Here is a 14,552-nt window from a genome sequence, read left to right as displayed (position 1 = left end):
AGTAATTTGTCTGCTGATCCCAAACTTCTAATTTATCCCTCCCCCCCCCCAGCCCTTTCCCCTTTGATAACCATAAATTTGGTTTCTGTGTCACACATTCCATTATTGAATGTACTATATGTTATCAAAACTTTTCTAAGATTAAATTAATTACTTTGGTTTACTATGTTGAGTTTATTAATCAGAGAGGTTTTGAAAGGGTTATATTTTGTGTTTTCTTCTACTTATATACTTTAAAAACTCAAGTTATCAACCGCTGATATCATCCATATAATTTCAAATAATTATTTGCTACAAGTTATTAGTTTATGAACTTGAATCTCAGTAATTTTCTTCATTGTTTTCTTACCTTATTACTTTTTAAATGAGTTTATTTAGCATAGCAAGAAGAAGGGATAGTAAGTTGTCTTTGTACTCTCCTTTTAGATGTACTGGATATAATACATCAATAATAAAAGCCATTAATAACATAACTTTTTTACCATTTTTATTATAACCCATATCAAAATAGCAATCCTAAACAATACTGTTTCTTTTCAACATATAGAATGCCAACTTTGTGATGTGGAAGGAGTCCAAAATTAAAACAAAAGTTTTTCTTCTTGTTGCATTTCAGGCACAGAAATCCAGATATAATAAAATAGGAACAATAATCTCAGTGCTAAGCATCTTGAAAGATTAGAACATAGTACATTTGAGAGTTAGGAAAGACTTCCTTCATTTATGGTACTGTCTTACATCGGATTTTCTTGAACTTGACCTACTTATTGCAACACAAATGTCATTTCCTCTAAAGGAGTTTACAGAATTTATTACTTCTTAAATAAGAAAGTAAAAAGATATAGACTGTGTCCAAGAACTTCATTTGAGTTTCTGAAAATTAAGTCACTCAATCCTAGATTTTTGAGTAGTTTTTTTTTTAATGTGTACATATCAACAAAGATGTATTTTTTTTAATATATACATTTATTTATTTTATTTATTTATTTTTGGCTGCATTGGGTCTTCGGGCAAGCAGGGGCTACTCTTCGTTGCAGTGCCCACGGGCCTCCCACTGCTGTGGCCTCTCTCATTGCGGAGCTCCGGCTCTAGAGCACAGGCTCAGCAGTTGTGGCATGTGGGCTTAGTTGCTCCAAGGCATGTGGGATCCTCCCAGACCAGGGCTCGAACCTGTGTCCCCTGCATTGGCAGGCAGATTCCTAACCACTGCACCACCAGGGAAGCCCTGCATAGAGTTTTTAAGAAATGTATTGAGATTAGAACCATAGGTTTTCCTCAGTTTATATATATATGTGTGTAAATTCATAAATGCAGCAATCAACTTTGCTAAATTCATAAATGCAGCAATCAACTTTGCTAACAGTCACCTAATAGGATAAGTCTTTGGAATTATTTTAAATGAGAGAAAAACTTATGAGAAAATCTTTACTTGCTGTTCATTTCCCCAACATATAATAATTCATTGTTTTCATCTCTGTTTTTGCTCCTTAAACATTTTAAACCATATTCATATAAACATCTATATCACCTTATTTCAATTTTATTTTGAACAGTCACACTTTTAAAGTTAGTTGACTGTTGTCTTTTTCCGAGAAGTTTTGAGAGAAGTCAAATGCCTAGACAGGTGTTTTGCATGTTTAAAAAAATGGTCTTTCTATTTACATCATGCAACAATTAGCAGGAACAAGTTTGGCAAGAGTCCTTATAGAGAGTATTACATCTCACCTCCTACTGAATTGTCTTCCTTATATGACTTTATTGTTTGGTTTGGAATAACTTCCTAGGGTGTCAAGCAAGTTCAGAATGAAGTTTAAAAATACATTCCACAGAGAAATGGTAATTGGATTATGGTAAATTAACTCTGAGTTAGTGGTTAAGTCATAGATTGGATTATTGAGAAATAACTACAATACCACAGGTTTTATGTGGGATTATGAAATGATTTTTTTCATATATAACTATTAATTAATATAATACCTTTATTCCCTTTACTCCCTGCCCAAAGATTAAAGGCAAAATCAATTACTAAGTTATTAAGATTTAACCTGATAGATTTTCTGTGTACTTTTTTGTTTTTTCATTATTTCAAAATTTTGAGAAACTTTTTTGATGGCAAAATATGAAGTGATCATTTTTAGCTTTTCAAGTTAATTGAAAATTGACGGTATCTAAAAGTTGTAACAAGTTACTCTGAAGTACAAATGAATATCCCTTTCTCTGTTGATAAAGACGGCCAGTTTCAGTGTTATAAGGGGAGAAAAATCTGCCAGATATTTGAGTCCTGTATGATTCTTTGCTCTTGGCATATCAATTTCATGTTTAGAGTTTGCATCAGGAGTGATATGAGTAATTTTTGTTTCTATGACAGTGAATAAAGAAACTCCAAGGCAACAAGGCCCAGTCATTGTGTCCAGAGATGAAAGTCTACTGTGCTGCTAAAGAGACTGCCTTTATGACTTCTTTTATTCCTGGATCCTTTATGTCTCCTCTCAAAAAAAAAAAGAGGATCCTAGAGCTATTTGAAACAAAATTCATTTTCTTTCATTCAGTACTTTGCTTGTGTCCTTGTTCCTTTTCTATGGCACAGTTTCAAAACATTACTCTTATCATACACATCTTTAGCCCTCTCATGTAAGTGTTATGTTAATAATATTGCCTAGAAACAGTGCTGATAAAGTAAGAAAAAAAGTCTTCCAGCTCATGTATGTAAGTAACAAGTGACTTCTCCCAGACGTTAGATTCCTTACCTATAATGAAGGGGGAAGTATTATCTTTCTCTTAAGGTTTTACTGATTAAATTACACAGGCATACCTCGTCTTATTGCACTTTGCAGATATTGCATTTTTTTACAAATTGATGGTTTGTGCAAACATGCATCAAGCAAGTCTATTGGGACCATTTTTCCTACAGCATTTGCTCACTTGTGTGAGCTTGTGTCTCTGTGTCACATTTTGGTAATTCTCACAATATTTCAAACTTTTTCATTGCTATCATATTTGTTATGGTGGTCTGTAATCAGTGTTCTTTGATGTTACTATTGCCAAAAGATTTTGACTTGCTGGAGGCTCAGGTGATCATTAGCACTTTTTAGCAATACATTATTTTTAAATTAAGGTATGCATATTTTTTTAGACATAGAGGGACACCCCACCAGACACACAATCCACCCCCACCACGTATACCCACCTACTAGATGGAATTGAAAGGCCGAAGAAGTCCCCTATATGTGATCAGGAAACAATGCTCATATTTCCTCTCTTCTCCACTCTCCTTAGAGTAGCTGGACAGAACACTATCAAAGCCAAAGTCATCTATCCCTTAGAGACCAAAGCACCCCTCTTGATAAGAAACTAGCCATCTTGGTTTTCATGCTGTAAAGTATTTTGTTTTGTTTTAGAGTAAACTGGCTGAATTCCTTGCTTCTGTCTCTACTTTAGAAATATGGTTTAAAATAATCCATCCGTATGATGTTGACTGGTTCTGATTTTTTTTTTTTTAACTTTCTTTTCCGATTATGGACATGATCGGTTCTACTACTATATCATTTTTAACAAGCCATTTTTTCCCTAAGGAACTCATTTATTTTATGAAGCTCAGAAAATAAAAATGGCCCCTTAATCCCATTACTGATACTGTCTTATGTATTCTACTTTAGACTTTCCTGTCCCAAAATTGGACTCTTGCTATAGATACTCTCATAACTCTTTTCACTCAATAGTAGATCATGTATGTCTCAGTATATATGTCAATATTGATCTCACAGAGCAGTACTGTATAGTGATTTACAGGCATGGATTCTGAAGTCAAGAGACCTGAATTTGAATCCATTTCTGCCATTTGCCAGCTACAAGCCTTAATTTATTCACCTTTAAAATGACGATAATAATAGCCCATACCTTCTAGGGTTATGAATATGAGATGAGATGAGAAGAGGTATGTCAAGTGCTTAAAAGTATCTGGCACACAGTAAACATACAATAAATTTTAGCTATTTATAATAATCATGTTTGAGAACTGTATAATTTTTTATGTGTTTACCCCAATTTATTCACCTCTCCAGTATTAATAAACATTTAGATACTGAGCATTTAGGCTGTTTACAGTTTCCCAGTATTATAAAGCAACCCTGCAATATACACCCTTGCAACTAAGTCTTTGTGTACTGTCTTATTTCCTTAGGACATAAAATTGGTGTGTCAAAGGGAATGTGTATTTCTAAAGCTTTTAATAGTATTTCTAAATACCCCTCCAGAAAGGTTATGGAACTCTAACTCCAGCATTCTTTGTTGTTTTTGTTGAAGATGATTTATCTGGAGTCATGTTTCAATGAGATATCTTTAAAATTCTTATCATTACTAACCATATTAATATATTAAAGGACAGTTAAGTCGTCACATTCATACCTAATACAGAGGTGTTTTCAAAATGGATCACCTGCTTGCCCTTGAGCCTCCATTACTAGAATATAAAAGAGTTTCCTCTAAGAGAAATGTTATGTTGTCAATCTTCTCATCTTGTTAAAATAAGATAGCAATGCCAAATTTTTAACATTTGGTAGGATACCAAGTTTGGATAATTTGTTAGTGGCCTTTTTTAAAAGCTATTTTAAAATTTTTTGTGTTGTTTGTAATAGAGAATGCCACTTCACAAAGTTTGATTACTGAAATGTTTTGTGGGTTTGATTTCTCTTGAGCGTAGAAGAGAGAAGGCTGATATAAAAATTTATTTACGTAAGTGTAGCATAGCCATGTTTCTAATGATAAAGCTTCCCAGAGCCCGTAGCATAACTTATGTATCAGGCCCTGACACATGGTATTAGCATATTTATTCCTACCACTCAGGTTGAAAACAAGACTGATTTTTCTTTAAAGGTTAAAAATATTTATCTTCACAACAGTTTGCTTTCATTTCCAGCAGGAAGGGAACTTTTTTCAATTTTTTTAACCATAAAAATTAGTTTTCATTGTGTTCAGATTTTTTAGTAGATCTATGCATGGTCTTGTTGAAATTTACAGTGTAGGAAAATATGAAGAAAAACATAAAAGTCACTTTAAATCCCACTGCCCTGCAATAAAGATTGTTAATATCTTACTGACCACACTTTTATGCATCATGTTTTTTTCACGTCTTAAATGAACAAATCTTTTTAAAACTGTAAAACATACATAACAAAGTTTACCACTTTAACTACTTTTGAGTGTACAGTTCGATGACATTAAGTACATTGACATCGTTGTGAAACCACCACCACCATCCATCTCCAGAACTCTTTTTATCTTCCAGACTGAAACTCTGTACCCGTTGAGCAATAGCTCCCCTCTCTCCCCTCCTCCAGCCCCTGGCAACCACGACCTACTCTTTTTCACTTTGTATTGAAATATAATATTCATACAGAAAAGTACACATACTACAAGTACGCTGACAGCCAAAAAAACACATGAGGAACAGAGTGTTTCTAAGTGTTACTGTTGAGGTTCCTTTTTTCTTTGCAGAGCAAGTTGGCAGTGCTCTAATAGTACAGATTTACCTTCTCTTAACTGCCACATTATTTTATTTGATCATGTTCTGTAGACTGACTGGTGACTAACTCAGAGCTAGCAAGCCTGTCACCCAGAGCATAATAAAGCACTGTGTAGTGATGCGTCACAAGACTGTTTTTGCATAGAGCTTATTAGCCAAGGCTTTTGGAACCGCCCTCAGCTGCACCTTGTGCTATATTAGTACTCCTCAGACAGGAAGAATTTTCTTTTGCTGCGGTAGCTTGTCCGGTTACCTTCAGGGTAAGTGTGTACAGTTCGTGTAAAAATGAGTTTCTCTTGTTTAACTTTATCTGATTCTTTTTTGATTCTGTATCTTATTGAAATTTTAGGCATTTAAACATCCAAATTAAGGAAATAAAAACAGAATGATCCTGTATAATGTAAAACTTTTTTATAGTTTGCAAAGATATGAATATGTAAAACTTTGCAGTGTCTTGAGTCTCAGAAATTATAATTTGTAGGATCTAATTTTAAAAGCTTATTGTTTAAAAAAAAAGAGCTTATTGTTTCACACATAGATGTTAAGGAAAAGCAAAGTACCCTCAGAAATCTCTTTTCAAGGGGAAAAAAGATCCAATTTTGTTGTTCATTAGTTGTTGTGTGATTCAGTTTTGCTGATAGCCACATGCTTTGTGTACCTAGGATTAGGAACTATTTATTATGGCTAGTAATAAAGATAATTAATTTTTATTTTGTGCCCATAAGCCTTATCCAGGATATCTTGGAATGGGTTTATACTGGTATGTTTTATAAATTAATAAAAGCTGGATTACTGTCTGTAAGGATTATAACACATGGTATATTGAAAATTAAGATTCAAACATATATATCACCATAATAGCCTAGAACATTTTAGTTAACTTAGATTTAAATACTTGAATTTACCTTATTTTTTATAGTTAGCTAATGCAGCAGACCATTTCTTAAAGTAGTTTACTTGGTTTTTATTGGCAGCCTATATCCAAGCCCTGCATCTCTGGATACTGCTTACTACCTATGCTGTTGTTCTAGGACATATTCAAGGACAGAGGAACTCAGAGTACTCTAAGGGTAATCAGTATATATTATCTACTTTCTATGTGCCTTGGTTTACTCATCTTGAAAAACGCTATTAGTTATTAGGTTAGTGGACGTGGGGAGGATAGATGAATAAATTCTAAGCTTTGAAATTGTGTATTTTCATAAGTATCTACAAAATTCTGACTGAGAAGCCACATTTTACTATTTAAGAAAATTGGTATAAACTGCCAATTTTTAAATAACCGGCCTTTGAAATCTATTTTCTTTTCTTCTACCACCTTCTCTTACCCTCCCACCTTTTGCTATTCAGTTTCATTTTTGTTTTATGTCTGTATCAAGAGAAAGTTTCATTTTCCAGTTTGTGTATTTTTTTTCACTGCTGCCTTGAAAATCTAATTAGGGAGAATTCTTTAAATGCCCCCAAGAAACTGATTTTAGAATGTTATACAAATAAGGAACTTACAGTTTGATTTTCCATGTGCTAATCACCCTAAAAAAGTGTCATTATTAAAAACCCAAGCTTAGGACAAGTAATATATGTTGCTGGAGATGTGCAGTAAGATATTTAGGACTGTTGCTGACACACTGTCCATACTGTAGTAATGCATACCTTTTCTTATGTAAGTAGTATACAGTTTACCATTCAAAATTTCATTAATTTATTGTGTAATTTAAATGTTTCTAAAAGTATCAAGCTTAAAGCAGAATCACAGCTTTTTAAGCTATGAATATCAGTGAATTTAATCTTTTTTCACTTTCCCAGAAGACAGTCAAGTGGGCCTTTAAAAGTATTCAATTTGCATTCAAATAGATACTTTAAAACTTGTATAAAGGCAAGTAAATTTTTTTCAGGTAGATATAGAAATTTTCAGTCATTTTGATTTGTAAATAACTTCAAGGTGTAAAGAGAATCATCTCAGAATGAAATACCACAATAGCTAAAACTTTCAGTTATCAAGTTTGTGCTGTGCAAGTGAAGTTCTTCTTACCTCTTGCTTCAGTCTTTAGCTTTGTCCTACATGTTCCTTGTAATGAACACTGTTACAGTAGAGACCTTAAACTCACAGTGAAAGAACACAAAGTAATTATTTTCCAGTTTCCACATTTTCCAGTCCACATTTAAAGGTTCCAAATACTTAAAACTTCATAACTTTCTTAGTAGAGAGTTCATAGTTCAAGGGTAATATTTTCTATTTTTGAACATGTCTTCTACACTTGATGTGTTTTTTTCAGCAACTCTTCTCTTGAAGCATCTGCAACAGATGACTGCTGGCAAAGTAAGCCAGAAGTTTATATACCAAGTATAGGTTTACAAGCCTATTGGTTTAAAAATATCCTGCCCTAATTTTCAATGTCTTCCTTAGAATAGCGCCAGAATGCTGACATTTATACCTTAGTCTTTACACTTCTATAATGATAGTGATTTTTCTATTAGGACTGCAGTATCACTTCATGTGAGATTATCTTTGAGTAAGGATAAATTCTGGTCAGATTGCCAGTGAGGATTAGGAAGAATGAAATATCGTCATTGAAATTTGCAGAGTATCTAGTAAACTATTAGGTTTACTTATTAAAAATAATGTCCTAAAGTTGGCCATTATCAAATTTCTGATCACTCTTTGTTTTCATTTGTATAAATAAAATAATGAAGAGACCATGAGAAAGATGATTAACTCCTTTACCTACTAACACTGGCTTTTTTTTTTTTTCCTTCTTTCCTTTTCTACTAAATAACTGGCCTTTGAAATCTATCTTGTGATTTCTATTTTGTGATTTCTATTTTGAAATATATTTTGTGATTAGCACATGGAAAATCAAACTATAAGTTCCTTATTTGTATAACATTATAAAATAAGTTTCTTGGGGGCATTTAAAGAATTCTCCCTAATTAGATTTTCAGGGCAGCAGTGAAAAGAAAAATACACAAACTGGAAAATGAAACTTTCTCTTGATACAGACATAAAACAAAAATGAAACTGAATAGCAAAAGGTGGGAGGGTAAGAGAAGGTGGTAGAAGAAAAGAAAATAGATTTCAAAGGCCAGTTATTTAGTAGAAAAGGAATGAATGCTCCAAAAAGAGCCATACTTGGGGGCGGAGAGTAGAGAGGAATTGGGCTACTTGGCTATGTGTAACAAAAGACTTGAGATTCCCAGATATTAAAACGTATTCTTCACTGCTTGAATTGTTTTCCTTTGAGCTTTTCAAATGTTTCAGAGTATGTGATATTTTTGTAAACTCCACTGTACTTTTTCACATTCTCCTTCCTCATTTTCAAGCTAATAAAATGGTTTTATTTAAATAGTGCCTTCTGAGAAATCTAGAAATCCTTTTCAGATATTAAACATTGAAGAAAAGCCATAAGCATTTAATATTTTACGCTTTGGAGTCTATAAATGAAGAAAGAGACTTGCCAGGCAGTTTTGATGACAATATTTTTCAGATGTGAAAAAATGGAGGTATCTTACTGTTTGGAAATACTGTTTATTCAACTCTAAGATACCATCAGTTATAAGATCATCAACTTACTAACAGCCTTTCTGAGAGGGGTGGGAAATACTTTTTTAAGTAAGATATTTCCCAATTTTATATATGTACTTTAAGTGGAAGGGGGGATGGATTTTAGAATTTGAGAATTTTTTTATGTCTGCTACACACATTTTAATTATAAAGAACACAGATCTAATGTTCAACTTCTATTGCTAGAGTTTAAGAAAAAGTCAGTTTTTCCCTCTCAACTAACTTACCCTTTTTAAACAGTGCTTTTATTATAAAATTTTGCTTACCTAGAATAAAGTAAAAGTAAAGTCATTGAGGAACAAAAATAAATAATTTTCCCTAAAATTTATACTGCAAAAATGAAACTTAGTATAATGATAGGGTATTTTTAAAACTTCTTTTGGTTTAACAAATAGATGCATATAAATTTCACCCAAAACCCTTAAATGATCATTCAATTACATACTATTTTGTGCCAGACACTATGCTAGATTCAAACACAAGTCAGATCTTAGTCACATCATTTCACAAAATTAAAGATTTTAAAATGAGAAAATTGAAGAATAAATTTGACTTGTGTGGATTATGCTTCTCCTTACATTCTTATTCAGTAATAATAATGCATAATTTTCCCACAAACTTCACCCTTACATGTACAGATGTTGATAAAGTGTTCTTGCAATAGAGCATTTTCTTGCAAATATATACTTCACTGTAATTCTATTCAAATCTTATTAACACCATATAAATTCTTATAGGAGAGCTGCAGCTTCTCCATACACAATTTTAACCCAAAACTTTGTGAGACAGAGTAAAATCTTTGCTGAGCTTCTTAGGAAAGAAAAAAAAATGCCTTCAGTAACTGGGTATTTCAATCAAACCAAAAGCACCTCCCGGGTATGTCATTAACATAAAGGAAGAGACTAAAATGTGTATGTATGTCACATGTACTTTTTTTCTCTCTCTTTCACTGTGACATCACCTGGGAAAATCCAGAAGATTGGATAACCAAGAAATGCCTAATCAAGATTCTGCTGTACATGTGAAAATGGTGGGTATTTGAATATTTCCAGTTCCATTTATTAATGGAGAATCTTCACCACTTTTACCTCTGTCTCTAACCAGATAATTAATTATGGGACTGTAAATGTATACAGATCTTTCTTCCCAATGTTAGACACACAGTAGAACTTCGAATGTTTGTTGAATTGAATTTCTTTGGAATTATTTTTGCTTGAAATATAATGTGCATTAAAGTGTTTCTCGGCATATAAAATGATTACCCCGTTCCTTTTTGTGCTAAATTTTCCTTGCTCAGCAACAGCACACTTAAATCATACAACATGAGATCTTTTATCTTAGGCCTCTGAATTAAAATGACCAGCATTTAAGAATTTTTAAAAACTTCATGAACAGCAGTAGCTTTCATTGCATTATAGAAATTAGGATGAAGTAGGGAAAATATAGGCTTTGGCATCAGAACTGGCTTCAGATCTTAACTCAGTCCTTGATAGCTGTGATACCCTTGAATGAAGGCAACCATCTCACCTTTAAGGAATGGGTGTGAAAGCACCAACTTTGTGTTGTTTTCATTCATATCTTTTCCCAGATTTATTAAGATTTAATTGACAAATAAAATTACAAGATATTTAAAGTGTACAGTGTGATGATTTGATATGCATATACATTGTGAAAGTTTACCCCATCTAGCTAACACATCCGTGACCTCACAAATTTCCTTTTTTTTTTTTTTTTGAGAACATTTGAGTTCTACTCTCTTAGTAAACTTCAATTTTGTGATAGTGTTAAACATTATGATCACCATGTTGTTATACGTTATATCCTCAGACCTTATTCATCTTATAATTGAAATGTTCTTATATTTAATGAAAAAGTATATATAAAGTACCTCATAGCACATAGTAAGCACTCAGTGAATGTGAATCTCCTATATTATGTTAGTAAGTGTTTTAGCTCTGTATGTAGCATTTATTTGTATGTGTGGGGAAAATTATGTCCATCCTCCTTATTCATAAACATTTTTTAAATCACAGTTTCTGTCCTTTAAAGAGGACAACTGCCCCATGATCTCTTTCGTATTTTCTCTTTCTGTCCTTTTTTTTGTTCTTCCTCTTCTCTATTTTTTCATCCTTTTTCTTTCTAGTTTTCTTTTTCTGGTTTGAGCCTATAAACCAGAACTTAGCATGCAAACAGCTTTGTGTCACAATTAGTAGATCTCTCGTTTAACTTTCCTCATCCAATATGTGATGGGAGGTTAAAGTTGACTCAAAGTGCTGATTAAGCCTGTCATCAGTATACTTAGAGCTGTTAGAATAAAGCACATGAAATTGCCGATATTTTCAATACATCAAATATAGTCCAATATTGGCAGTTTTGTATGGTTCAGCCTAATACTTGGACATGATCTTTGCATCCGTTGCATGATTGGCATTTGATTCATTGGTACTGAGCATGAACATTGCTGAATTAAATCATTCTAAACTCATTTTCTTGCTTGAGTTGATTTTCTTTTTTTTTTTTTTTTAACCAAAATGAATACAAGAGACATAGGAAAGTCTTAGCATATAATTTGTTGTTACCTGGATCCTAGAACCTTCTAACATGTGTCTCCTTTAGAAGCAAGTAGCAATGTAGTTAACCCACAATAACACTATTGAAGGAAAACAAGCCAAAAGATGATATATACTTAAATACTTTTTACTATCATTGCATGAATTTACACAATTTTTACCTTGGGTTTGCTTTTCTAAAAACATTGATACATCTTTAAGTTGATATCTCCTTAGGATGTTATTCTTAACTTCTCATGATCTGAGTCCAAATCTCTCCTTCCAGACTTTACACACACTCACACTCTTCTCCATGTACACTTAAGTTCTAGAAAAACAGAGCTGTTTATCCTTTTCCCACATTAGACCCTGTACTTTGACCCCTCCCCAGTCTCAGCATACCCAAATCCTGCTTCACTCTGAAATCCTAGCTCCATTGGCCCTCCCTCCTTTGACCCCAGCAGAAGTAATCTCAATTTCTTCTGTTTCTCTAGTATTGTACTTGGACATCTTGGCAATGTATTAGTTATTTGGGTTCCTGTATTATAATCCATGTTAGAGAACATGCATTTGAGTATAAGATGTATATCTTACTAAAACTTCTGTATCTTTTACAGAGTTGCTTAACAGAATGCCTTACAGTTAAAGACTATATGGTAAATGAAGGAAAGAATTTGGCCTACACTCCCTTAATGTGGAGACAGGCCAGATATGTGGTAGGCAGGAGAGACGGCTATCAATAAAATTTAGCAGTGCATAATCTTCAAAGTAAATCATAGAATCATCCAGGTATGTGAGTGAGTAAATGTACCAGTCTGAATAGGTGGTTTTAAAAATCTATACTTTTTATGTCATCACATAAAAATTGTAGTGCCCACTCCTTTGTACCAGTAATGAAGACTTTTGCTTGTACCATATCTGAACATTGGAAAACAAAGAAAAAATATCTTCCCTGAGAGCTTCAGACAAAGATTCTTAAGTAATTCAAACTAATTTTGATGTGGCCGTGTTTAGAAAAATACAGGTAGACATCCTTAGGACAATTTTGTGACTACCATGCAGATATTCATTTATATCATCTCAGTGTATCCACAAGATAATATCAAATACTCTAATATTGCTATAGGGTTGTGAACAAAACTATATAACTTTGAAATCAATTTCTTTAGAAATCATGCATTCTGAATATGTAAGTAGACTAATAATTAGGAATTCATTTCATCTGTACAAATACAGTATATTAAAGATCAGCCAGAATAAGTATATTTTAGGTTTTCCATAGTTATCTTTGGCATTGCTTCAGATTAGGCTCCAGTCAACCAGAATACCCTGATTCTTGTTAGGAAAGCTTCGCTCCCTCCCTAACATTTTATATTATGGCCTTAGAAAATGAATTTGTTTTCTTTTGCTCACAAATGATGGAAATTTTTAGCCCCTTATTTTTCATAAAATTGTATTATCAAATTGGAAAGTTTTCGAAAAATTTAAAATAACTTGCCCTTCAAATTTCAAGTATCATTATTTTATGTATCACCAAAGAGGAAGGTGTATTTTGTCCAAGAGGAATATGAGGAAGGGATTTGAGGAGGTAACAAAAGTATGTGACATATGATGAAATGCATACTCCTGCAGTGTGCTTCATAATGTTCTGATATTCTGATATTCATTGACACATTTCATATATAAAATTGTATTTCTTAGGCTGTATTCTAAAATATTTGAGTAAAATGTCCAATATCTCAAGTTCCTGAGAAGTATTTATCATATACTTTAGTAATATTGTATGTGTATTGTGGAAAGGGGGGTGTGTGGTGTATTACCATATAGTCCAAGGCAAGTATAATTATAATTTTTTTATTTCTTACGCCGGTGTCCTCCATCCTGTCGTGTTCTCTGGAGAGAGTAGCTGCCCTTCCATCTGTTTTCACCACTGGTATTTCACCCTAGTACTGTTTGAGTATTCGCTACTCATTTATCTGAAAATGAATGGTTATATTTTGTGCAGAAGCAGGGATATGAATGCCTCTAGCCACTGGTTCTCTTTATTTTCACCGTCAAATAAACCAATCTAATAGTTGTTTAGCCTAGCAGAAACCAGCCTACTTTGAAGTCCTGTTTAAACATGGCTTTTTAAAATTAAATGTATTGTAATATGTGACTTGCTTGAGGCAGGACATGTTCCTCAGTATTGACACACTGAAACAAAATGTCTAATTTTCTTGGCGAAAATACAGTAGGTGACATATACCCTCTATTGCTTTCATCAACAGGTTAGTTATTGAATCAAGCATATGCTGGTTGTTATGCATCTGCCAGTTAAGGCAGAAGTAAGAGCAGAATTTAGTTAGGGGATCATTTACTAGCTAAGGTATTTGTAAGGGAGCAACAGAAGTGATATTCCAAAACAGCAATGATTCCTAAAACTCAACAAGAAAACAGTATAAGCATCATGTCATCATATCTCTAGCTTCTCGTGTCTGACACAAAGTAGACACATGATAAGTATTTATAAAACAAGTGAATGGATATTAATGAATGAAAAAAAGGAATGTAGGGACAAATGCCTATTGGTTTTTCTCATCGATTAAAAAATCACAATAAAATAGTGATTTATTTAGATGATTTAAATAACCTTCTTTATTCTTTTGAAACCCTTTAAAGTCCATTTAAATTAAAAAGATCACGGTATGAAGGTTAGTTGCATTGCAGGTTATCCTATCCTATTTAAATATGGCTTTTTAAAATTAAGTGTATTATAAGTCCAGGTCTTTCATTCATGGAGAAAAATTTAATGTTCCCACTTCTCTTTCCTGTACACTCTGTATTCATCCTCCAGTCTTAGGAAAACATTTTAGCTTTCTTCTGATTTTCTAATTTTGTCCATTGTGTAGCGACAACATGGGACCTAATAGACTTAACTGGT

General features: G+C 33.0%; 1 protein-coding gene and 1 pseudogene across 9 annotated transcripts in view; both read left to right on the top strand.

The window, feature by feature from the left end:
- LOC309632218 (small ribosomal subunit protein eS6 pseudogene) overlaps positions 1 to 14,552 on the top strand; it is a 260,166-nt pseudogene that overhangs the window by 185,099 nt on the left and 60,515 nt on the right. The window lies entirely within an intron of this gene.
- Positions 1 to 14,552, top strand: part of NT5C3A (5'-nucleotidase, cytosolic IIIA) — a 41,121-nt gene that overhangs the window by 15,535 nt on the left and 11,034 nt on the right. Inside the window, exons 1-3 of one of the 8 annotated variants that reach the window (XM_082399481.1) lie at positions 59 to 5,781; positions 6,496 to 6,591; positions 10,059 to 10,110. The exons of 2 other annotated variants lie outside the window; for them this stretch is intronic. In XM_082399481.1, the coding sequence (XP_082255607.1) occupies positions 10,075 to 10,110 (36 nt within the window). In that variant the 5' untranslated portion in view covers positions 59 to 5,781; positions 6,496 to 6,591; positions 10,059 to 10,074. Of the gene's footprint in view, positions 1 to 58; positions 5,782 to 6,495; positions 6,592 to 10,055; positions 10,111 to 12,246; positions 12,419 to 14,552 lie in introns of those variants that run through there. 5 more of the 8 variants (XM_082399480.1, XM_082399485.1, XM_082399484.1 and 2 more) reach the window with 5 other exon arrangements.

The sequence above is a fragment of the Balaenoptera borealis genome (genome assembly GCF_965194805.1).
Source record: "Balaenoptera borealis genome assembly, chromosome: 7".
NCBI classification, from domain to species: Eukaryota; Metazoa; Chordata; class Mammalia; order Artiodactyla; family Balaenopteridae; genus Balaenoptera; species Balaenoptera borealis.
The sequence above is the reverse complement of the archived record's forward strand: the minus strand, read 5'-3'. Positions and strand labels throughout refer to the sequence as shown.